Source organism: Bos taurus, chromosome 11 (assembly GCF_002263795.3).
Source record: "Bos taurus isolate L1 Dominette 01449 registration number 42190680 breed Hereford chromosome 11, ARS-UCD2.0, whole genome shotgun sequence".
Classification (NCBI taxonomy): domain Eukaryota; kingdom Metazoa; phylum Chordata; class Mammalia; order Artiodactyla; family Bovidae; genus Bos; species Bos taurus.
Genome location: NC_037338.1, coordinates 9,784,821 through 9,810,831, shown reverse-complemented (window position 1 = coordinate 9,810,831; position 26,011 = coordinate 9,784,821). Strand labels below are relative to the sequence as shown.

Below are 26,011 nucleotides of genomic sequence, written 5' to 3'. Positions count from 1 at the left end.
GAGCCTGACGCGGCGTTGGCTCATGCGCCTTTCTGCCGCAGCCTCTTGCCACGGACCACACGTCTCATCCTCGGCTCCTGGCCCCGCCCCCCGCCCCAGGCGCGCCCCTTCAGCTTGCCCACTCCGTGTCTGAGCGGCCGCGCCCGCGGGCCGTAAGCTCCGACTGGCTGCGCCGCGGCGGCGGGCGGCCCCTAGGCGCACACACCCTCCCCGCGCAGCCAATGGGCGTGCGCGCGTCACTGACCCGGCGGCCCGCGAGCCGGCAATCCCTCAATAAGCCACATTGTTGCACGAAACTCCGGCACAGGAGTCCCAGGCCGCCGCTAGCACCGCCGTGACACCTAGCCGAGAAGATCCGCGGGCGAGCGCAGCCCACGAATGAGGCCGAGAGGTCCGGTCGCCCTAGTGAAGCCGCACTTCGATTCTTTCTCAAGTTGAGCCTTAGTGATCTTGTGGCTGAAGTTAGTACTTTGACAGTGGGACATCCCAACACGTCGCCGGGAGTGACTCTTGGTCTCCGTTCAGCAGTTGGGACTACCAAAACCTGTTTTTAGAGACCCGAAACCCTCCAGCCGGGCGCGCCATCGTGTGCTTTCTTTGTGTGCCTCCCGGACTCACCAATCCCGGCCGGGCCGCCAAGTCCAGGTACAAAGCGGTCCGACCGCGCCGCTCTCCTACCCCGCACGCGCTCCGGCCTCGGTTTCCCAACTCTGTTCCGTCGGGAGTTGGCAGGATGATTGCCTCACATCTGCTCGCCTACTTCTTTACGGAGCTCAACCACGACCAAGTGCAGAAGGTAAGTAAGCGCGGGAGGGGCGGCTGGCTCGCCTCTGAGAACCTTACTTTGTCCGTGGCTCTCTCTCCGGGGTCCCGGCCGACTAGGAATCTTCTCTTAGAACCGTACAGGGACCCGCTTTCTCCCCATTCTGGGCCGCAGACGCGGAAAATATCAGGACGGCGGGGAAAAGCCCTGGGCTGGAGGAGCCACGTCCGCTAGGCACCGGCAGGCGTGTGCGCGCCTGCGAGGCTCCGGGGCTCGTGCACCGCGCGCCTCTCCCTCTCTGCTATCCCGAGCGCACTCGCGCTCCCGCTTCCCCCCAACCCCCGCCCCTGGAGGGGCGGGCCACCCTGCACGTAGTCTGTGACTGCTGGTTCCACGTGGGAGGAACCCCCCTTTCGCAGTCTGTGTTCCGGCCGGAGCACGTGGGGAGAATCGTGGCGGGGTTGGGGGAGAAGACTCGGCTGCCTGGGCTCCTCCAGGGCTAAAGACGGCATTTCGGCGTTACGATTCCCTCTAGCGTTCCTCACGGCCTCGTGGGAAAAGACCACACGGGAAAAAGCTGGGAAACGGGCAGAGGAACTTCGCCCGCCGCGCCCCTTTTCCGGAACTGAGGCGCCCGGAACCGAGGCTCCGCTAGGGACGTACGCCCCCTCCTCCCCTCATACCCAGCATCGGGCTCCGGACTGCCCCTCCTCGAGTACCCCACCTCCGGTCCCGCCTCCAAATGGGGGGCGGACTTTGGATATTACTTTTGGTGTTCCCAAAAGTTTCTCCAAGAGGACCAACTCCACAACCCCCTCGTTCCTTTGCCGTCTTCCTGGGGATTTTTGTCGTTCTGGAGCCTTTTTCAGTTGTAGGCCTCGACCAGTCTGCCCACTTTCTCTCTCAGCAGTGCCCCCAAATCCGAGCTCTTTTTCGGGCCAGGTCTTTTACGTAAGACAAGCCTCCTGCCTCGCCGGGGAGCCTCGCTCTCTGTGCCTCTGGGTATGGAGTGGGGGCGGGGCTAGCCAGGGCCCCAGGCGCTCTCTGGGGGAGAATTGAGTTTCTGAAATGCTCGAGATTGCGGGATTGGCTCCTGCCCTGGGCCTCAGCTAGGATTTGAGACGAAGGGGTGGGCGGGGGTAGAGGGTGTCCAGATCTGTGAGTCAAAGACGGAACGTTGCTCAATTACATGCTTGAAATTTCTGTCTTAGTAGGAACACATTTTGGGGAAAATGTTTTGACATTATCTTTCTGTGGGACGACCTGCTCATACTCTTTCTGGTTGATCGTGAGAGCGAAGGAGAGGATGATGGTGGGTTGCCATCACGGTGTTTTCAGAGCCGTGGCAGATGAATTCCAATATAACATGAAGTTTCCTAGCCTCAAACTGGAGTAGGGAGCAGACGGCAGCTGGTTTAGTTGTGTCAGAGGCAGGACCTTAGCTTTGGGCTTATTTGCCAGAGAAGTGAGTTAACCCTTGTGGAAGACTGTCATTTCTTGGCAAGTCCTAGAATTCAAAGCTTGCTGTTGTTCAGTCACCCAAGTCGTGTCCGACTCTGCAGCTGCAGGATGCCAGACTCCTCTGTCCTTCACTGTCTCCCGGAGTTTGCTGAAATTCGTGTCCATTAAATTGGTGATACTGGGGCTTCCCAGGTGGCTCAGTGGTAAAGAATCTGCCTGCCAATGCGGGAGATGCAGAAGATGTGTGATCTCTCTAAATTTAGGTAATTCCTCTAAATTACCTGAGTCGGGAAGACCCCCTGGAGGAGGAAATGGTAACCTGCTCCAGTATTCTTGCCTGGAAAATTCCATGGACAGAGGAGCCTGGTTGTAACCTCATGGGCTACAGTCCATGGGGTAGCAGAGTTGGACACGACTGAACAACTAAGCATGCACGAATTGGTGATGCTATCTTACTGTCTCATTCTCTGCCACTGCTTCTTTTGCCTTTAGACTTTCCCAGCATCAGGGTCTTTCTGATGAGTTGACTCTGCATCAGGTGGCCAAAGGTGTTGGAGCTTCAGGTTCAGCAGCCCGCCTTTTGATGAATATTGAGGGTTGATTTCCTTTAAGCTGGAGGGTTATTAATTCAGGGATGGCCTTCTCAGTTGGGTAAAGTATTGCCCCAGGACTTATAAATTTACTCACTCCTTGTTCAGAGGATGGAACCTAGGTCCACAAGTTTACCCCCCCTCAAGCCACAGGATGAAAGCTAGGACTGGAAACTTACTGGCCTAGAATGGGGAGTGTCCGTTTAGTCCCAGATTGTAAAGAGAATTACCCAGGATATGTAGAAATGAGTTCTAATCTCTGTTTTGTGCTTTATTAACCACAGGACCCTGAGCAAGTCACTGGCTTCTTTGGACCGCCAACCTTTTTATTTGTAAAACAAGAATCATAAACCTCAAGTTTCTCCACTTTAGGAAGTTGTGATGATTAAGCACAACAATGTAAAAAGTTCTTTATTGTGAGATTGTCTGCACTTGCAGCTACCTTTCAGCCAGTGAAGTGCCTCAGGGACACTTGGGTGTATTTCCTCTAAATTACCAGTGGGGGCAGAATTGAGTCAGGCCTTAACTCAGCAGTTGCAGAAGCTGGAATTTCAGTTCAGTTCAGTTCAGTTCAGTTGCTCAGTTGTGTCCGACTCTTTGCGACCCCATGAATCGCAGCACGCCAGGCCTCCCTGTCCATCACCAACTCCCCGAGTTTACCCAAACTCATGTCCATCGAGTCGGTGATGCCATCCAGCCATCTCATCCTCTGTCGTCCCCTTCTCCTCCTGCCCCCAATCCCTCCCAGCATCAGAGTCTTTTCCAATGAGTCAACTCTTCGCATGAGATGGCCAAAGTACTGGAGTTTCGGCTTTAGCATCAGTCCTTCCAATGAACACCCAGGACCGATCTCCTTTAGAATGGACTGGTTGGATCTCCTTGCAGTCCAGGGGACTCTCAAGAGTCTTCTCCAACACCACAGTTCAAAAGCATCAATTCTTCGGCACTCAGCCTTCTTCACAGTCCAACTCTCACATCCATACATGACCACTGGAAAAACCATAGCCTTGACTAGATGGACCTTTGTTGGCAAAGTAATGTCTCTGCTTTTGAATATGCTATCTATGTTGGTCATGACTTTCCTTCCAAGGAGTAAGCGTCTTTTAGGTTCATGGCTGCAATCATCATCTGCAGTGATTTTGGAGCCCGGAAAAATAAAGTCTGACACTGTTTCCACTGTTTCCCATGAAGTGATGGGACGAGATGCCATGAGCTTCGTTTTCTGAATGTTGAGCTTTAAGCCAACTTTTTCTCTCTCCACTTTCCCTTTCATCAAGAGGCTTTTTAGTTCCTCTTCACTTTCTGCCATAAGGGTGGTATCATCTGCATATCTGAGGTTATTGATATTTCTCCCAGCAATCTTGATTCCAGCTTGTGCTTCTTCCAGCCCAGCGTTTCTCATGATGTACTCTGCATATAAGTTAAATAAGCAGGGTGACAATATACAGCCTTGCCGTACTCCTTTTCCTGTTTGGAACCAGTCTGTTGTTCAGTCTCCAAGTTTAGGTGAGCAGTAAAAAAGTTGGAGAAAAAAGATGAGAGTGAAAAAGTTGGCTTAAAACTCAACATTCAGAAAACTAAGATCATGGCATCCAGTCCCATCACTTCATGGCAAATAGATGGGGAAACAATAGAAACAGTGAGAGACTTTATTTTCTTGGGTTCCAAAATCACTGCAGATGGTGACTGCAGCCATCAAATTAAAAGACACTTGCTCCTTAGAAAAAAACCTATGACCCATCTAGACAGCATATTAAAAAGCAGAGACATTACTTTGTCAACAAGGGTCCGTCTAGTCAAAGCTACGATTTTTCCAGTAGTCGTGTATGGATGTGAGAGTTGGACTATAAAGAAAGCTGAGCGCCGAAGAATTGATGCTTTTGAACTGTGGTGTTGGAGGAGACTCTTGAGAGTCTCTTGGACTGCAAGGAGTTACAACCAGTCAATCCTAAAGGAAATCAGTCCTGAGTATTCATTGGAAGAACTGATGCTAAAACTGAAACTGCAATACTTTGGCCACCTGCTGCAAAGAACTGACTCATTGGAAAAGACCCTGATGCTGGGAAAGATTGAAGGCAGGAGGAGAAGGGGACGACAGAGGATGAGATAGTTGGATGGCATCACCGACTCGATGGACATGAGTTTGAGCAAGCTCTGGGAATTGGTGATGGACAGGGAAACCTAGCATGCTATAGTTCATGGGGTCGCAAAGAGTTGAACATGACTGAGCAACCTAACTGAACTGAACTTAGGTGAACAAAGCTGTTTGATTCCAGCTGCATTTGGGAAATAGGAAGAGAATCAGAAAGAATATTTTGGAAACATAAACCATGTCTCTTACATCTCCAGTATTGGCAGGAAGGGTCTTTATCAGTAGTGCCACCTGGGAACATAGAGCAGTGACTCTTAAACTCTTTTTTTTTTTCTTAAACTTTTAAAAGTTGATCCTTGAAGGAAGAATTAGGAGAGAAGGTTGAAGCTTGAATTTTAGAGTTTTTTGAAAAGGCCTTGGTTTGAACTCTTCTGAAATCTCTATCATTTTATATATTCTGGGTTGTAGTCTGAGGCAGGGAAAGTTTAGGTTCATCTGCCCAAAACTAGCTCCATTGGAATCACTTGTCTCCTGATAGACAAGTCCAGTGTTTTGTGCTGTTAGGAGAGTAAGGGTTATTTGCTCACTTTTGCTAATTTGACAGTTTGAAACTCAAGAGCAAACACATATAGCATCTACTGTGTACCAGTAGATCTTTACACCTGTTATTAGCATTTACTCTTTACAGCTGCTCATTAGCATTCACAGCAACACCATGAAGTAGATACTATTATCAGCATCGCTGTTTTACTGGTAAGCAATTGAGGCCCAGGTGACTTGTTCAAGGTCACTAACTTTTTTGTGAGAGCAGGGAATTGAATCCAAGCCAGTTGGGTTCCAGAGGCCCTTGCTCGTGACCACAGTCCTGCCTCTGGGACCAGTGGAAGACTCCATCTGGTCGGTGTCTGGTCACTTTTGGATGCTGGCGGCACCTGCATCCAGCACGTCCAGGAATGCAGCTTTCTCTCCTCTTGGTCAGATTAATGGCACCAGTACTCTCTGACTTTTCTGGTTGGGATCCCTGGACTCATTTAATTGAATTTCCTTTCTGATTGCTATACCTTTGTCAGCTGGTCTCTGGGTTACTTCAGAGGCCTCGTGGGGTTTGTTTCTAGTCTCTTTCTTGAGTTGGACTAGATCATTTCAGAAGCCTTTTAAGCCCTTGTACTATCACTTTATATGTGGAATCTAAAATATGACACAAACGGACTTATGAAACAAACAGACTCACAGACAGAAAACGAACTTATGGTTACCAAGGGGGAAAGGGTGGGGAAGAGTAAATTAGGGGTTTGTGGTTAGCAGATACAAACTATATAAAATAGATAAGCAAGGTCCCATTGTATAGCACAGGAACTATATTCAGTATTCTATAATAGGGCTTCTCTGGTGGCTCAGTGGTAAAGAATCCACCTGCCAATGTAGAGGACATGGGTTTGATCCCCGATTCCCGAAGATCCCACATGTGGCGGAGCAACTAGGCTCATTCACCCCAGCTACAGAGCCTGTGCTCTAGAGCCTGGGAGCCGCAACTGCTGAGCCCCTGTGCTGCAGCTACTGAAGCCTGCATGCCCTAGAGCCTGTGCTGCGCCGCAGGAGAGGCCACAGTGATAAGTCCGCATGCTGCATCTAGAGAGTAACCCCTGGTCCCTGAACCTGGAGAAAAACCTGTGCAGTATCAAGCAGCCAGCATGACCAAAAATAAATAAATGAACAAATTTTTTAAAATGCTTTAAACAATATCCTATAATAAACCATCAAGGAAGAGAATATGAAAAAGCATATATATTTATCTGAATTACTTTGCCGTATACTAGAAACTAACACATTGTAAACAATTATACTTAAAAAAAGACTGCACGCTGATTGCCCTCTGACCCCAGCTCCCACATCAGCCTCATCTTCTCTATCTTCCATTCCCCAGAGACTTGCATCACCATTCCTCCTAAGTGTCACACCTGCTCACACTAGGTGCTTTTGTGTGGCGTTTGTGTCATCCCATTGTACACTGGAGTTGGTAGTTTCAGAGAATGGAGAATCCTAGCTGTCCACCTTTATAGCCCGTTTGTAGCCAGTAGTGAGGTACTCAGTGAATACAAGAATGAAGGAGTAGACCTTTCTGGGAAAAGAACCTGAGTAACTGCTGCAGGAAGCGGAGGAGGGTGAGAGGCAGCTGGGGGAAGTGCTGGCACTGGACTGAAGGGGTGAGTGGATGGGCGGACCATTGGATTGTGAGCTATTCCCTCATCAAGGCCTGAGGCATGGTGTGAGGCTGATCCTGAGAAAGGGTGGCCCGGAGACATGGAAGGAGAAAGAGGGTGTTTCCTATCTTCTACCCGTCAAAGGTTTTGTCCTGTCTGGAGACTTAGAGGATTCTTTTAATTAATTGAACTATAATTAATATACAAGATACAGGGTTTTTTTGTCTCCTAAGGATGAGAATCGGGATTTACCGTGGAAGTGAAATGAAGGACGCATGCCTTAGTCATTAACCAGTTGTTTTAATACGCACAGACTGGTGACACAGTCTTGGAATACAGATAGTTAATTTAGGCTCTTCACTAGATTAATGAGGGGTAGCTTTCAATTCTGAACTTAATGAGAGGGGGAAATATCTTGGAAGCAGAAAGGTTTAACAGAACCCCCAAGAGACAAGAATTTAATGTTTTTTGAGAACCTGCTGTGTGTACAAGGCCCTCTAGATAGTATATCGAAAATTGAGACTAAGACACCTTTCAGCTCTCTGGTGAGATAAGACTCTAGGAATAGATACTTTACATCTGCTGAAGGGTTGTAGCAGTTATTCCCATGGGATGGGGAGTTGACTGGTAGTTTTTGAGCACGTACTCTGTGTCATTAATCTTCAGATAGGGGATGAAAGTGTGGGAGTAAAGGGATTGATTAAACTTTAATGGCTCAGCAGTAAAGAATCTGCTTGCAAAGCAGGAGACACAGGAGATGTGAGTTTCACCCCTGGGTCGGGAAGATCCCCTGGAGAAGGGAATGGCAACCCATTCCAGTATTCTTGCCTGGAGACTCCTGTGGACAGAGGAGCCTGGTGGGCTATAGTCCATGGAATCTTGGAGTCGGACACGACTGAGACAACTTAGCACAGGCACACACAAGATTACTTTTGGCTGAGGTAACTGACATTGACAGGGAGGTACAATTTGGCCCATTCAACTTTAACTTAGTTCTTAGTATCTTAATACTAAGCCCTTTCCTGCTCAGAAGACAATTGATGCTAACAGGAATGTTTTGTAGCTTTTTTAATATGCTTTTTAAATTTATTTAAATATGTTTGGAAAACATATTTACAATGTTATTTTGTAGCTTTTACTCATCATCCATTTGTTTTGTATTGTCAAATTGATATTTCAGAGAGTGGCCAAGAAGCACTTTTTTCTTTACCCCTGAATGAATTAATATTCTCTCTGAGCTTCCTTAGACAAAGCCAATATATATTTTTATGTATCACTTTTCAAAGTTGAACTTTTCTATCACTCTGAAGAGTTTGAAGGCAAGCAGGGGCCATTTTCCAGGGGGCCTCAAAACAGCACAAGCCCTAACAGTTTTCTCAAAAACTAGCAGCCTTAGTAAGGAGATCTGGTACATTAAAAGAACTCAGGAACCCCAGAAAACTGGCTTCCTCTGTTCAGATACTTCCGGTTTAAAAGATGACTGCTGATAACTGGTTCCTCTTTATCATTGTTAAGTTTTGAAATCAGCAAGTTTGGTTTGTTTTCCAACAGTGCATGTTATCTGTCTTTGACTTTCCAAAGCAGTTGGGTTGGAGACCTGGCAAAGCAAATCAGAGTTCATTGGCTGTGAGTTAATATCACACGCCATAGATCACAGGTGGCTATTTCTGCTTACTTTTAAAGCAATTCTCTCAGCCTCAGTGCTGTTGACATTTTGGGCTGGATAATCTTGTGAGGGGCTACCTAGTCTATCATAAAGAGCAAGAGTTTTTCTCCTGGTCCAATTTACAGGGGCAAAGACTGTGGTTTTTGTTTATTTGTTTTTAAAGTACTCCTTTAGAGCAATGGTTTTCAACGATTAGTGATTTTGTCCCCCAGGTGTACTTTGGTGGTATCTGGAGACATTTTTGGTTGTCACAAGCAGGTGGATGAAGATGTGCTATTGCATCTGGTAAGCAGAGGCAAAGGATGATGCTAAACATCCTACAATGCCCAGGACAGATTCCCCTTCCCCACAAAAAAAAAAAAAAAAAGACTTTTCTGACCTCAAATATCTATGGACTGAGAAGCTACATCAATAGAAGCTGCATCAAATGGAATAGTCTGTCCCCCATTCTAGTATTACAGTGCATCACTAACTGATCATAAAGCTACTTAGTAGTAGCTGTGATGAGGACCGTAGTTCTTCGCTCTCAGTGTCCATGTCGTGGGATAGTCATGGGGGGAAGTGGCCTTTTACAAAAGGTGAATTTACAGTGAGGTCTGCAGACCACAATAATTAACAGATGTCCATGGCCCCTGGCTGAAGTGTGGGTTACCTGAGTTACTGTTTTTGTGTCTTCAGAAAAATATGGGCAAGGTAAGCACTCCAGAAAGCCATGGGAGAGAAGTTTGTTCAGCTGACCCCAGAAGAATCTCACCCTGACTTTTGTTGGGGTTTCCCTAAGGGCCAGGCATTGCCAGGCTTCTGAGCAAGGCAGGCACGTGAGATGCTGAAACTTCTATTGCTGGGGACAGAGGAAAGGGGCTGTTGGTGCCACTGAGGGACAGTCCAGCAGCCTCTGGGAGGGTCTCCATGGTGACAAGTAGAGCCAGGCTTCCTGGGGTTGAATCCTGGCTCCTCACAAACCAGCGGTGTGAACTTGGGCCAGTTATTTAACCTCACTAGACCTCAGTTTCTTCTACTTGTGAAATGGAGAGTGGATAACACCTTAATAGGTTCTTTGTAAGGATTTAAGAGAGTGCATATATGTGGAGTTCTTAGAGCTGTACCTGCCAGAGTCAACACTCAATGTGTCAGATATTGATGGTGGTGGTTTAGTGACTAAGTTGTGTCCTACTTATTGCTACCCCATGGACTGTAGCCCCCACCAGGTTCCTCTGTCTGTGGGATTTCCTAGACAGCTGTCAAATATGCATACATAAAGATATTCTCAGATACCCAACTGTGCTGCCCATCTGCGTGGGAGCAAAAGAGGCCCTGTTTCTAAGAGCTTTCAGGGCAGGTGGGTTCTGGCCCATTTATGTTCTCTGTCTGATGTCAGATTAGCGCAGAGGACAGGGAGGATAGAAGGATGGAAAGTTCCTAAAGCTGAGGAGTAAGGAAGCGTCCTCACTGCTCCCTCCAACTCCTAAAACCTTCTCTTTCCCGGGCAGAGGAGACCCGCTTTTGAACTCCTGTTCTAACTTGCTTTCCTCCTGATCCTCTGGGGAGGAGGTAGCAACCCCATCGGGTGGGTGGGTCTTTGGGATGCCTGGGCTGTTTTGGTGTGCCTTAGTTGAAGTGTCCTCCTTGGGAAGTCATGAGAGACACCACTTGAGGTGCCTTGTGCTATTGAGTCATAGGCTGGGTCATAGTAGGTTTCAGCCCCACTGACCCTGGAGTTTCCATGAAGTGAATGGTCTTTTTTTGTTTTTTTTGGCACATTGAGTGTAGAGTCCCTGGCCATCTTGGTTCTCAGCAGAGAGCGCTTTGCCCTTCATATACAGACTCTGGGCTGTCCAGTTTGGCCTCTTCTGACATTAGGGTGCCTGGGGTTCTTGACAAAGCCAGAGAGGACCCTCTGTGTGGGACCCACGCTCTACTTCTCTCGTTCCTGTACAGCCTTTGTCTTGTCTAGATTGTCATGGCTAGAAAATCTCCTTTTCCCTGGAAGTGTCATGCTTTTTGCATTTTTGTCTGTGGATCTCTAAGCACTTCCTTAATAGTCCTTCCCTGGAGTGGCATTGTTGTCGTTGTTCAGTCGCCCAGTCATGTGTGACTCTTTGGGACCCCATGGACTGTAGCACGCCAGTCCTCCCTTTCCTCACCATCTCCCTAAGTTTGCCCAAGTTCATGTCCATTGCATCAGTGACGCCATCCAGCCATCTCATTCTCTGATGTGTCTTCTTCTGCTGTCAGTCTTTCCCAGCATCAGGGACTTTTCCAATGAATTGGCTATTTGCATCAGGTGACCAAAATACTGGAGCTTCAGCTTTAGCATCAGTCCTTCCAATGAGTATTCAGGGTTGATTTCCTTTTAAAATCAAAGATTTTGTTTGACTGGTTTGATCTTCTTGCTGTCCTAGGGACTCTCAAGTGTCTTCTCCAGCACCACAGTTCGAAGGCATCAATTCTTTGGCACTCTGCCTTCTTTATGGTCCAGCTCTCACAACCGTACCTGACCACTGGGAAGACTAAAGCCTTGACTATATGGACCTTTGTTGGCAGAGTAATCTTGGAGTAAACGAAGAGAGTGAGTCGGGTCTGAGGACCTGGCTCTGGGAAACCTTGGTACCTACCCACCCAGCCTATTTCCCTCTCCTCAGCTTAGCAGCGCTGTCCTGGAGGCTTGGATATGGTCTATGTTCTTGGAAGGCTTTATTCCCAACTTTTTCTTTCTGGCATCTCCATATTGTCTGATAAAGGAATGAAGCCAGATGAGCTATTGAACAGCTTTAATTTGGGCTAAATAAGGGAATTTGAAGCTGTCACTTTTCCTTTTTCCCATTTGAAGGACTTTTTCCTCCCAAATTTTCCTATTTCAACCCCTTCTAATGAAGTCTTCCAGCCATTTCCCATCAGTTCATTTTTCCCCTCAATTCCCAAAGGCCTTAAAATAGCAAATGTGCACCACTTACTAAGTGCTGGACTCTGTCTAGGAACTTGACCACAACACAGGCCACCTCAAGCAGCCCTCCAGGATAGCCATTATTGCTGCCTGTTAGTCAGAGGAAGACACCAAGACACAGAAAGGGCAGTACCTTGCTCAAGGACAAGCCAGCATTCAAACCCATGCGGTCTGATTCCAGAGCCCTGGCCTCTGGCCCCAGCATGGGGCTGCCTGGGACAACTGGGGACGGCCAATTGTCTTTCAGTTTCATGGGGTTATGAGGCTGGTGTCCATTGAGAGAGATCTTTGAGCTCATCTGTTCATTTTACAGTTGAGGAAAGCAGGTGTCTTGTCCTAAGGGACCAGCCAGGAACCCAGTCCCACGCCCTGCCCCGTCCTGTCTCCTTTCAGCGCCGTTGGTGTGGCATGAGCTCTTCCCATCGTTCAGATGTGGGCTCCCCAAGGACCACAAGCAGAATTTGCTCTGTGGCCTATTCCTATGATAACCCCGTAATTTTTTTGTCCAAACTGGATCACTTGAGAGTAAAAGGGGACATTGTTAACAGTTATGCTACTATCACACTGGGCAGATTATCCTGGGCAAACTGGGATATATTAGATAGTTGCCCTGCTTATGGTGGGTGTGACAAGGGTGGGTGGGAAGGTCTGGGGCTGGACATGGTACAAAGGGACAGACCCAGAGGAGTTTGATCCAGCAGGTTACAGTGGGCAGCACACAGGAGTCGGAAGTTTAGATGCCCCTGTGGGACTCTGGGCTCAGGCGCAGAGTCTGGTCCCTGGTATAGGGCTGTCCAGAGGAGGCAGAGTAAAGGGATCTGGGGGACAGGCCAGGGCAGCCAGGTAGACGGAGAGGAAGCTCTGCTGCCAGGATCACATGCAGTGCAGGCCCAGGCCTGAAGAGCAAGGCCAGGCTCTGAGCACCTGGGCAGTCTGCGGTGGCCAGCGCTTGTTACTCTCTCACTCTTTCCTCGGTGTTCCCTTTGCCCCTTTATGTCCCCATAACAGATGTGTCTGGAGTGCCTGCTGTATCTCAATACTGCAATAACGCTGGTATCACAGACACAAATTTGGGAACAGTGCCTTCAGTCCTCTGGGACCAGTAAGAGCAAGAGACGCTTTTTAGTCAAAAGTGTGTTAATGTAACCAGCTGGGAACTTGGGGAAGATATTTGTGGAGAGGCTATTTGTATTGGGCCCCTGAAGAACAACTGGGAATTTGGTAGGCCAGAGTAGGAGAACATTCCAGGTATGGGTTCAACACACATCTCTAACCTTTCAAGAAAAAAAACCAAAAAACAAAACTCAGAATTGTATTGATGTGTGTGATTTAAGTGATTGTGAATCTATATCTTATTGTAGTGAAAGAAACTGCTTACTATCTGTCCTTACTGCTTCAGTTGGTAATTAGTAATATATTTGCCTCCTACTGATAGTCTGAGCATTTGCAGGCAGAAGGGTCCCCTTTATCCCAGTATCCTAACTGCCTGGCACACTCAATGTAGCAGCCAGTATGTGTGGGAAAAAGAACTGTCGCAGGGTCATGCACACCTGGGACATATTATTCCTTTGAACTGATGTCCTATAGTCTGCAGATAGGAGGGTCCCAGGACAGGGGTCCCAAAGGCCTGTCTCCTGACCCCCTGACAGGTGCTGTTGCCTGCAGTCTGTCTGGCTGTAACTTGATGCAGCTGAGAGCAAGAACTGGAAGAACAGGAAACCCTGTGGCTCACGCACAGCAAGATCCTGGAGGAGTGGCCTGTGAGCCTGGCTCCACACTCACCCTGCCCTCCAGGCTGTGAGTGTGTCAGCTGCCATCTCCCTGAGGTGGCATGATGACCCTAGTGGGGGTCTGCTTTGTCCCATCTGAAAAAAATGTCAAGGTAGATCTGTAGCTTTTGGTTAACTGCATTTCAGAGGACAGGAGCCTTAAAGAATCCAAAATCTACTGTGTCTTTCCTCCCTAACTCATCCTCCTTTTTTTTTTTTTTTTGTTATCTTATTGGGAATATCTGGCTTTGGCTTGGCAACTTTACAGGATAAATCTGCTGCTGTTTGTACAAACTTGGTCTTCCCAGGAGGAGTCTGTGAAGACATTAGTATTAATGAGGTCACAGATAGCAGTTACCTAGCTTTCCCTGGATGAGCGCACACCTGTGCCCCGGGTCAGGGCATTCATCTGGCCTGGATGTTACGGGACCTGTTAGGAACTTGGCCTATGGTTTGCGGAAGCTTTTTCAGACTTTGGTTTCCTTGTCAAAGATTTGCAGTAAAACACTGGCAAAGGAATAATGTGAAAACATGAAATTCTTTCAAAACTAAGTTGCAGGCATATATTAGCAGATAGAGTCACCAGAAGGCTTTGTGTGGCTGCATTTAGGTTATGGCTTTCCCTTCCGATTTGACCTCTTTGGCCCTACCATGTGCCAAAGACTAGGACCTAGTCAGTACCTTGTCATTTTTCCTTCCTTTATTTTTAAAGTGAAGTATAATTTGCATAGAGAACTGAGAACACTAAGTAACTACCACCTAGATCCAGTAACAAATTATTACCAGCAATAGCAAGCATATGTGTGTGTGTGCGCGCTAAGTCACTTCAGTCATGTTGGGCTCTTTGCGACCCTATGGACTGTACCAGGCTCCTCTGTCCATGGGATTCTCCAGGCAAGAATACTGGAGTGGGTGGCCATTTCCTTCTCCAGGGATATTCCCGACCCAGGGATTGAACCCGCATCTCGTGCGTCTCCTGCATTGGCAGGCAGGTTCTTTACCACTAGCACCCCCTTCTGCTGCTGCTGCTAAGTCGCTTCAGTCATGTCCGACTCTGTGCGACCCTATAGACGGCAGCCCACCAGGCTCCCCCGTCCCTGGGATTCTCCAGGCAAGAACACTGGAGTGGGTTGCCATTTCCTTCTCCAATGCATGAAAGTGAAAAGTGAAAGTGAAGTTGCTCAGTCGTGTCCGACTCTTCGGGACCCCATGGACTCCAGCCTATGAGGCTCCTCAGTCCAAGAGATTTTCCAGGCAAGAGTACTGGAGTGGCACCACCTAGGAATCCCTAATAGCAGCTATGTGTACTCCATGCTAAGTTGCTTTAGCTGTGTCTGACTCTGCAGTGGTATGGACTGTAGCCCGCCAGGCTCCTCTGTCCATGGGATTCTCCAGGCAAGAATACTGGAGTGGGTTGCCATGCCCTCCTCCAGGGGATCTTCCCAACCTAGGGATTGGACCCAGGGTTTGAACCGGAGTTTCTTACATCTCCTGCATTGGCAGACAGGCTCTTTACCACTAGCGGCAGCTGGGAGGTCCCAACAGCAAGTATATCCCCCATTAAATGTAATTACTATCCTGACTTCTACTGGCGTAGATCTGTTTCTGTACTTATTATAAGTGGACTCATACGATCCGTTCCGTGCTGTATCTGGCTTCTTTTACTCAACTTTATGTTGTGAGATTCATCTACACAGGCGTGTAGTGACAGGTGGGGCATTCTCATTGCTGTAGTGTACCCTGCCCCTGCCCCTCCAACCCTGTTTTAACTGTAGTTGAGTTAAAGCAGATGAAACTAGCCAAAGTCCTTCACTTCAAGGGGATGTGGTCCTTCCTAACTTTCTTCCTAGGAGACTAGGTTATAGAGCCTTGGAGTCTGCCCTAACACATTATTTAATATATATACACCTGATTGTATCTTTGGGACAAATACAAAAGTGCCAGGAAAGTTGAAATTCAGTCAGTTGGTTTGCTTGGGGGCTAGAAAAATCTAAAACATAGGAATTAGCTAGTGTTCATTCAGCAGCTCTTGGAGAGAAGGTTCTAGGTACTAAATCAGAAATACCCAAAGACTGGAGAAAGCAGTTTGGCATTACAGCAGTACCTCAGGGTGCCCCTGTGTCCTCAGGCCAACTATGCTTATGGAGTTCCTTTCTTATCCAATTTGGTCACTTGAATTTGCCCTTCTACCAGGAGGGTGTATCCTGTAGGAATGACTGATGAGCATTTACTTGTTCTTGTATTATTTATTTTCTGCCTGCTTACTAAAAGGATTAGATGATATGGTTTAACTTTCATTGAAAGGACTTCTAGAATAAGAGTCATGGAACAGGCAGGAATGATTAAAACTTAGTTCATTAAAGTTGAGTACAGAGCCCTGAGCTTCCTAATAGCCAAAGCAAAAACAAAAAAAAAACAAAAACAAAACAAAACAACAACACAACCCCACAACAACAACAACCAAAACTGACTCTTCTTGAGTCATTGTTTTAATTTCATTGGCCTGTATCAGGAAGTACAGTGACTCTGGGCAGCAAGACTTTCCCCTGGCACTAAATTCCCTGTAAATTCCCTGTAGGGAATTGACTGGCCAGTGAACAACACAGCAGTTTCATGCAATGGGGTGATTTTTATGATTCTCCCTTCCTGTTACTCCTTGATTAAAGGTAACTAGGATTAAGTCATACTGATATGGAGGCATTGCAGTAGGCAGCCTATGCAGGGTAGTGAGGTAGTGAGCTAAGGCAGGGTAGAGAATGGCTTTCTGCTCCTAGAGTTCATAACCTCCTTCCAGTATCCTGGGCTTGCCCACACCTTCTGAGCCTTTTCACATGATCTCTCTACTGTCTCCATGTCAACACACATCCATTGACATGTATGTTGGATATGTATGTTCTTAGCCCAGAAGCAATCTCCTCTGAATGCTAGTCTTACAGGCCACTCACTCATACCTGTGACAGTTCCCATGGGCCATTTTACATTAACACCATCTTCCATTCATTTCAGAAACACCGGGTCTACAATGAGTTGAGTTCTGTGCTATATCTTATACAGTCCTAGAGAACAGGAATCTTGATTTCTTAAAAAAAATTTTAAAAACATTTGTGTGTGTGCGTGCGTCAGTTGACCCTTGAACAATATGGGTTTGAACTGTACGGGTCCACTTATTGTGGATTTTTTCAATAATAATGTGCTACAGTACTATATCACTGCATTATTCACAGTTGGTTGAATCTGTGGATGAGAACTATATATAAGGAGTGCCAACTATGGAGGATCAGCACCCCAGCCTGCGTGTAGTTCAAAGACCCAGTGGATATATATTTAGAGTGTACAATTCAGCGGCATTAAGTACATCACATTGTTGTACAAGTATCACCACTATCTCTGCAATTGATTTCTTTTAAAATTATATTCTTGTATGCTATCGTGCTTTGCATGTAATTGATTTTCAACAAAGGCTTAAAATGGGAGAAGCTTGGGTCAGGGATTCAGCAATTGAATGATAGAAAAGAATCTTACAGATTTAGATGTTGAAATTTAAGGTTTCTTCTATACTTTCTTTTGAGACGTCTTAAGGTATTCAAGGTAGGGTTTATGGCACTGTATGGAACAAACTGTCAAAGTTGGAATATTGTTCTTTTCTGGATGTAAGTAGTTTGATGAGGACCATTTCTTCCCTGGGACCTGTTTGGTTGGCCTCGGGGAAGGTCACTAGTCATTCAGTTGAAATTGGCCTGCAAGATGACAGTGAGTTCCTGAGGACGCTTGGGGGTAGGATTGTCATTTACCATTTTTGACACTGTAGTAAGGGATCTGGGTGATCCAGGTTCTAGTTTCAACTCTGTGACCTTGGTCAAGGCTGTTCCCCTGACCTCAGTTTCTGTGAGTTTCCTTTCTGGCTCTCACCTCCAGGCCTTTCCTCTCTGGGCTTCCTCATACCTAACTGGGGCTGTGTCTGCCACACCTGAGCCACTTCACACTTTGAAGTGGAGCCTCTGCAACAGTGATCTTCGGCTCCCTCCATTCCTTGCATTGTTGCTATGGCGCAGTTTCTCCTTTTAGTGCTAGTCTAGAGGAAACTGTGGGCACTTAAGGAGATGAGCTTTCCATTTGGCTGTGTTGTTCAGTTGCTCAGTCATCTCTGGCTCTTTGTGACCCCATGGACTGCAGCATACCAGGTTTCCCTGTCCTTCACCATCTCCTGGAACTTACTCAGACTCATGTCCATTGAGTCGGTGATGCCATCCAACCATCTCATCCTCTGTGGTCCCCTTCTCCTCCCGCCTTCATTCTTTCTCAGCATCAGGGTCTTTTCTAATGAGTCAGTCCTTTGCATCAGGTGGCCAAAGTATTGGAGTTTCAGCTTCAGCATCAGTCCTTCCAGTGAATATTCAGGACTCACTTCCTTTAGGATTGCCTGGTTTGATCTCCTTTCAGTCCAAGAGACTCTCAAGAGTCTTCTCCAACACCACAGTTCAAAAGCATCAGTTCTTTGGCATTCAGCCTTCCTTATGGTCCAACTCTCACATCCATACATGACCACTGGAAAAACCATAGCTTTGACTAGATGGACCTTTGTTGGCAAAGTAATTTCTCTGCTTTTTAATATGCTGTCTAGGTTTGTCATAGCTTTTCTTCCAAGGAGCAAACGTCTTTTAATTTCATGGCTGTGGTCACCATCTGCAGTGATTTTGGAGCCCGAGAAAATAGTCTGTCACAGTTTCCACTGTTTCCCCATCTATTTGCCATGAAGTGATGGGACCAGATGCCATTATTTTAGTTTTTTGAATGTTGAGTTTTAAGCCAACTTTTTCACTCTCTCTTTTACTTATCTTTAGCTAAGCCTGAAGTTACTATTCTCCACCTAGATGGGGGCCTTAGTTCTTGCATAAAAACTCAGGAGAACTCCAGAGATAATTGTTATGTGTATCCCTTGAGGAGGAACCAGGACCCTGCTTTATTGCTGCACTGTTATTTCTTGGCTGCTCCTCCTTGGTTTCCAAATTCCCTCCCTTCCCTAGTTAGTAACTGTTCGAATCTGTTCTTTAGAACTCTGGGGAAGTCTAGGAGGTCGATGCCTTTTTTTCTGCAAACATGAACAGGGGACTTGGAAAGGCTTTTGCACCTGGGAAGGCCCCAAAGGGTCCTGCTTGTTTTCAGCTTCTCTTTAGAACTTCTCTTGCCTGAACCCACAGTTCTAGAGAGGAGGCAGGCATAGACTAGTGTGTTATGCGAAGAAAGAAACTGACCAAAACTGCCCAATGAGGAATTTCTAATCTTGAGATTGCTAAACAGATGTGTCTAAAAGTACTATCTCTCTTTAATACACACCCTTGCCTCTGGTTAGGCAAGTGACCTTCTCATACTGCAACCAAGCTTTGCTCTGGCCTGCCTCTTTATCCCCAGCCTGGAATTCCCCTCCTTTCCATCTTTTTTCCTAATAGAGATTTAAAGAGAAGTAATCCAGGGTGTCAGGCCACACACACTCCAAAGAAAAAGAAGGAAGAATTTGGGGAAACAGCTCCTGTTTTGCTAACCCCCGTGTGACTAAGTAGGGTTAAGAAATGTCTTTGATCCTCTGAAGGTGCCACTTGGCACAGGGGAGTCTGGGAGAAAAAGAGGAAAGGGGATAGACAAAAAGGTTAGATATTAATAGATAGCTTTACATTTGCCACCTCATTTATGCTAGTGACTCTGTTTGAGTGTTAGTCCTCCCATTTTATAAGGAGGAAACTGGGACTCAGATGCCTGTTTTGAACACTGATTTTTCTGATGCCACAGCCTACAGTTCCCCACCACCAGCTACTAAATAAGGGATAACCTGAATGATTCTACTTTGATAGCTTCCAATAACTGGAACTTTTCCCCAACAACTTCAAATTTGTCTTTGCAACTCTCAACTTGACCCAGGATTGATGAAGAATTGTTTCACAGTTTAGCCTAATGTCTTAAGTACCGACTTTCAAAGATCCCAGGCCGAAAGTGGTAACAAATGACCTTGAGCAGTATTGACTAGAACACTATCCATTATTGTCACATTATTGTTAAGGTAGATACCAGCCCAAGGAGAGGGGAAGATGTTTGAGCACCCAGACAGTAATAAAGATGTCAATTTGATTAGTCTGGAATGGGTCTTTGGGATTCTTAGCCAAGTTCAGAAACTCTTATCCCAAGTGGCAGAACATAGACAGAAGTTATCAGAAAGTAGATTTATCTTAGAGAAAAAACTTTCTAACAACTAGAACTGACCAGCAGTAGAAGCTAACCAATTTTGAGAAGTGAGGAGTCTGTCATGCTTGGAAGCATTCAGATCTAGGCCTGATGCCTATTGGGGTAAGAGGGACAAAGGAGATAAACTCAAATGCTGTCTACTTTCAACGGGATTTGAATTGTCATTACCCCAAGGTTCTTTATAAGAGTTAGTATTTTTTAGCCATAATGTTACTGTGCTGTGTACATTTGGTAACTCCTAAATGACATTCTCCTATGACTTTGGGCCTGCTTGTGTTCCCTCCTTCTGGTTGCACTGTGAGAGAAAGTTGGCAGGATTCTGCATTTACTTCCTTCCCGATCCAGGAGAAAGGTCTTTGTATGGAGGCTGCTTCTTGCTTCCGACTCCTGCTTCCCTTGGCTACCCTCCACTCAACACAGCAGTGCTGGCCAAGGCTGGGTGGGCCTCAGTGGTGTGTTTAGGAAGTGATAACATCAGGTGATTAATCATTCCTTCCTGAGTGGCCCTGAGAAACTCAGGGTGGATACATCATCATGTCCATCATTGTGGCCCAAAGACAGGAGGTTTGGGCCAAGGTGCTGTAGCTGTATTTTTCATAGCTGTCCCGTATCCTTTTTCTTGGTCTCATCTGATGGAGATGTAAATCGAAGTACTTTGATGATAAAACAAAGTACTGAGGTCATCCAAGAAGCTGCAGAGCAGAGAGTCCCACCCAGATGAGGAGAGTCCACAGGAAAAGTGAGGGTGATAGGCCTAAGGGCCTAGCTTTAGAGCCAGACGCCTGTGCTCCTCACCGAGTGAGCTATAAAACAGGGATATAGAAGTTTTACAAAAGAACAGTGGACGTCATGTCAGTAAACTTGTAGGATGGGTTTTGGGAGGTAAGAAATGCTTGGTAAATGTTTAGCTACTGTAATGGTGATCATCATGACCATTTTCATCTGTTACTAAACACTGAAGAATGGTTATAATCTCTTGGGTAAAGGGCAACATGATTTGAGTAAAGGCTGACCCTTTAACTTGTTAGGTCCTTTTGAGAGTTAAGGATGAGGAGTGTTGACTAGATTTCCAACAAGCCTTGTAGCAGCTTAAACATCAAAGTTAAGCTAAGCATGACCACAGTAGAATTACAGCCATCCTAACTTGGTCTTTTGTGTACATGACCTCACACTCCAAGAAGTGATAGGGCAGCTCTTTAACAGGGCAGCACCACAGGCTCAGCTTGCCCACAAAGGAACATCTGGAGCCTTTGCAACATCTGGAGCCATCTATGGAGGCAGGAGTGGGTGGCAGTGAGGCTTCTGGGCCTGTCTTCTTTTTGGGAAAGTAGTAATGCAGGAGCTCCAACTTAGTCACGTGTCAAACTCATGATAATGTCCAGAGATATGTCTGCTGCCCTCTGACCTGACGGGGCAGCCCTGTGCGTGTCTGTGTGGTGGGATGACTGGTTCAGAAGATGGCCTTTTAGTGGATGTGGCCAGCCTGCATGCACTGTAGTGCCATTTGAGCTGTACAGACTTTGCTGTTCAGCAGAGAGGGGCATCCATCTAGTAGAGTGGACAAAAGCACAGTGGGCTGCCCCGTCCAGTCCTGGCTTAATCTTTTGCATCTGTGTGATTTGGGACATGTTGCCTTCCCCTTTCAGTTGAATGGAGAAAATAACACCTCAAAGGGTTGTTATGAGGATTCAATGAGTTAATGGGTATAAGACCTTGAGAACAGGTTTTGCCGAAGGGTTTGCTGTTATTACTATTGCCTATGAGGCTGTACTTGGATGTGGCTTGGCTTTAGCCTTTGTTTGGTCTGGTGGCTGGGACTTGTACGTTAGCACTGAGATGCATTAAGCCCTAATTTGTTCCTCGGCCAAGCCCGGCATCACTGAGTCTGAAGCAGGAGGCCTCTATGGTGATTATAGTTGCTCTGGGCCCAGAGTCTCCTGCGTTTTGTCTCCCACTGAGCCAATAGGGAGAGAGAGGACTTGTCTGAGACCAAATGCTTTTTCCTCCTGGGAGCCTCATGCGTTGTAGGGGAGGCCAACCTCCTCAGGAACACCCTGGCTCCCCAGTATTGTAGGAAGCCCAGATCAGTGACCCTGCTCAGGGAAGCGAGCTAGTGCCCCACAGACCTGGGAGGCTAAGGCAAACAGGGGGTTTGCCATGAACCTGAGGTGCCATGAACCTGAAATTAGGAAATAGAGTGGATGATTGAAGTCTTTCTGATTTCGACCAAAGGAGTTAGATGTCTACGGTAGCTCTCTAATAAATGCTGGCAGCAAGGGAACTTGGGGATATCCTCATTTCTGCAAATTTCAAACTATGACAAGCCTAGTCCCTCTGCTGGCTGGGGAGGGAGTGGAAAAGTGGCTGAGGGGCTTTCACCACTCTAGCCCTGCTTTGTCCTTTTCCATCCCACGTGAGGATTGTGTCTGTCAATTTTGTTCTATTTTAACCACATGCAGTTACGAAGACGGGTGGGCTGATTAACCACAGTCTCTTCTTTGTCTTGCTTACAGCTTCTTTCAGCATTTTATCCAGTCTCTGATCTTTCAACTTGTGGTATTTTAGAAGAATGATGAAAGATGAGTAGTGATCAGGATGCTTGAAATGATCTGAGAAGGGCCAATCTCATAATTCCACAGGAGAGAGGGATGGACCCCAAACCCCACAGGGAGTTAGGATGTGGCTGCAAGAGAGAACCTGTGAGTAAGAGGACTGTCTCTCTCGCTCTCTAATTCTCCCCACCCCCCAGCCCAAAAGAGGGCAATGGGTCTGTTCTTTCCTTAAAGTATTAAACAACTTTTGCTGTTCCTCTGGGAATCTCAAGCTTCAAAATTTGTTTAAAACCTTTGGTTTTAACTTAGAACCAAAAAAGTTTGGTTCTAAGAAGATCTGACAAAAAAAGTGCTGGAAAATAGAACAGTCTGTTAATACTAATGAGCACATTTGTCAGGGAAAGCTCATTATAAATGTTTATGCTTCTTGGTCAGAGTTGGGCAGAGGACTGCTGCTGCTACTGCTGCTAAGTCGCTTCAGTCGTGTCCGACTCTGTGCGACCCCATAGACAGCAGCCCACCAGGCTCCCCCGTCCCTGGGATTCTCCAGGCAAGAACACTGGAGTGGGTTGCCATTTCCTTTTCCAGTGCATGAAAGTGAAAAGTGAAAGTGAAGTCACTCAGTTGTGTTCGACCCTCAGCGACCCCATGGACTGCAGCCTTCCAGTCTCCTCCGTCCATGGGCTTTTCCAGGCAAGAGTACTGGAGTCGGGTGCCCAAAGGATAGGTGGGCGTTTACTTGTGATTCCCACAGGAGTAACAGTGATGGTGGTCATCAGCCCAACCAAGCCAGTCAGGATTCCTTTGGGAATCCTGAAGTTTGGGAGCTGGAAAGAACAGGGTCTCTTCACCCCCCAGTTTGCTGATGAGGCTGGGAGGACCAGGCCCACCGCCCTCATACCTTGAGGGCACAGCTGTAGCCTGGCCCAAGGGTCCTGATTCTACCCCCATCTCCATGGCCAGCAACCCCACCTGGCCTGGACGTTGCTGCTGCGAACAGGGATATTGTGGAAACTTGAGTGCCTCCTTGGATGGATTTCTATCAGATCTTTTTCTGAGAAGAAAACTGGGAATATCCACAGCCAGAGCAGATGAGAGCCTTCAAGAAGCAGGCTGTCTGAAGGGGACTCCTGTTGTTTCTCCTTCTCTCAGTGTTAAATCTGGGAAAAGTTCACAGAAATTTATGTTGAAAACAAGATAAATGAAATGACTAGGGAGAGCCGCCTCTGCCTCTGTGGATGGGGGAGGACTTTGGCTTTACCATGTGTATCAAGCCTCTGTCAATATGTCACATGCTGTGCTGGGCTTCAGGGATGCAAGCGTGAACAAATAGTCATGGTTCTTGCCCTTGGTGCTTATGATTTGGGCACTAATATATGTTTCCAAATTGAGGTTGGTGATGTGAAGGGAAAAGTCTGAGTTCACAGGAAAAACAGGGAGGCCTGATTGTTTTATTAGGAAGGTCAGAGAAGGCCTCTGTGCAGAGAGACCTGAAGGATTGGTAAGGGATCCGTAGATGAAGAGCAGAGTGAGGTGCTGTGTGGCCCATGTGAACAGTCTTGCAGGCAGGGAAGGGCACGGTTGGTGTGTTGGGGGGCTGAGCCAAGGCTGGTCTGCACAAGGAGTGCAGAGGCACCTGGTAAGATGAGCAGTGGGCGAGGCCAGGCTGTATGGTAGGGCCTTGGAAGGGTTTCAGATTTGGTGCCAATGGGAGACCACAGAAAGGTTTTAAGCATGGGAATAGTATAGACTCTGTCTGGGGATGGAAAATGGATGGCAGAAGTAAAAGTAGAATCAGAGACTCTTATTAGTCTAGGAAGGAGGCAATGGCTGAGGGGCAATAGGGTTGGCGCAACTGGCCTTGAGTGCAGAGGAAAAGAGATGAGCCTCTCCCCTAGCTGGCCTTTCCCCTGGTCTTCATCATTCTCCAGAAATAAAATTAGACCATTTTTCTAATTTGAATTTTTAGTTAATTTTTTTTTTTTAAGACAAAGTCCTGTCACAGATTCTGGTTCAATGGTCTTAATAACCTTCTGTACCTAATAGATTTTACCCTTTTGAGAAGCTGAATGATGTTCCATGACATAAATGAATACCATAATTCATTTAGTATATATGTCACTATGCACTTTCCCTCTTTCAGGTTGACCAGTATCTCTACCACATGCGTCTTTCTGATGAAACTCTTCTGGAGATTGCTAAGCGTTTTCGCAAGGAGATGGAGAAAGGGCTTGGAGCCACCACTCACCCTACGGCTTCAGTAAAAATGCTGCCTACTTTTGTGAGGTCTACTCCAGACGGAACAGGTACTGTACCCACTGGGAGGGGTCTGGAAGCTCCTTTGCCTGGGGGAGATTTGGATGACTTTGCTCAGGGACCCAAAGAACTATGTACACCAGGGATGGTACTTTGGTTTTAAGCCTCAGAAGCCAACGCTGGCTAATTTAAGCATGTAGGGATTTGAATGGAAGTTTGTGGCATGGGATAGAGGGGAAGACTGGGAAAGGAGGTAGCCCTGGCAGTCAAGGGAGAAGTAAATCTTTGTCATTCCTGCTGGGGTAACTGCTATCGGCCATTTGATTCCATCCATGGCTCAGTAATGGCAACCCACGCCAGTACTCTTGCCTGGAAAATCCCATGGACAGAAGAGCCTGGTAGGTTATGGTCCATGGGATTGCAAAGATTCGGACGAGAATGAGTGACTTCACTTTCACTTTCACTTTATACCTTCACAGAGACTGCATACAGTGAGGATCATAAACAGCAAATATGCCTAAGATGCTTACGGCCATACACCATGGCAGTCACTCTTGAGCCCACCTAACTGGTACATTCCACAGGCATGCTGGAGAATCACTGTGGTACAGATTGTTCTAGATTGTTTCTTGAACTCCATGAATAAAGACTACTAGAAATCCAAATAAACTTGGGATAATGTAAAAGAGACATGGTACATATTAAGGTATGAAAGTCTCTAAAATTGTGCAATTAGAACTTGTCGAGCTTTGTTTTATCCCCTTGTTTGGATACAGTCTGTATTTCACGATGCACCTCCCCAAAAGTGATTTAACTAAACTGGAGAAAAGCGTCATGGGGAGACTGAAGTTGGAAGGTGGATTCGGGCTAGATTCAGAAATCTTGTATGCATACCCGAAACACTGAGTCTTTCTTCAGTAATACGCACTGGGGAGTAGCTGAAAGTTTTTGAGAGGTGTGAGCAGAGCTGTCTTGGTAACACACATTGTCAGCAGTTTATGTAGAGTGTGTGTGCGTGTGGGGTGATGGATGGTTAGTAGAGCACGGGGCATGGCCCTGGTGGAATGTAGTGGGCAGAGACCAGAGAGAATTCAAAGATCATACCAGGGTGTGGAGCACAGCTGTCCCAGGGTGGCAGCATCCTCAGAGAAGGGAATGGAGCTAAGTTGTGCCAGTGCTTTCTGCAGACAAACTTGCCACACAGTTTGTTTCATTTAATCTTCATGACAACCCTCCATTTTAGAGATAAAGTATCTCTGGGGCCATGAGGAGTGAAGGATGTGTGATGGCTACCTGCATGTAGAGGGTGAGAGAAAGAGCCTGGAGGCAGCTGCCAGGGTAGTGGAGGAACTAGGAAGTACAGAGGCTGAGCCACCCGAGAGGAGACGAGGCCAGGAAGGCGATGGCTGGTGAAGACCCGTACTTGCGGAGAAGCTCTGGGGGTGGGGAAAGGCACAGGACAGGGCTTGTCCACGCACCACGT

The 26,011-nt window shown here is 46.9% G+C and overlaps 1 protein-coding gene across 1 annotated transcript in view; it reads left to right on the top strand.

Moving 5' to 3' along the window:
* The first annotated feature begins 280 nt into the window (after positions 1 to 280).
* HK2 (hexokinase 2) overlaps positions 281 to 26,011 on the top strand; it is a 69,107-nt gene continuing 43,376 nt past the window's right edge. The window contains exons 1-2 of the mRNA XM_015473383.2: positions 281 to 796; positions 24,416 to 24,578. Coding sequence (XP_015328869.1) covers positions 734 to 796; positions 24,416 to 24,578 — 226 coding nt within the window. The 5' untranslated portion in view covers positions 281 to 733. The remainder of the gene's footprint in view (positions 797 to 24,415; positions 24,579 to 26,011) is intronic.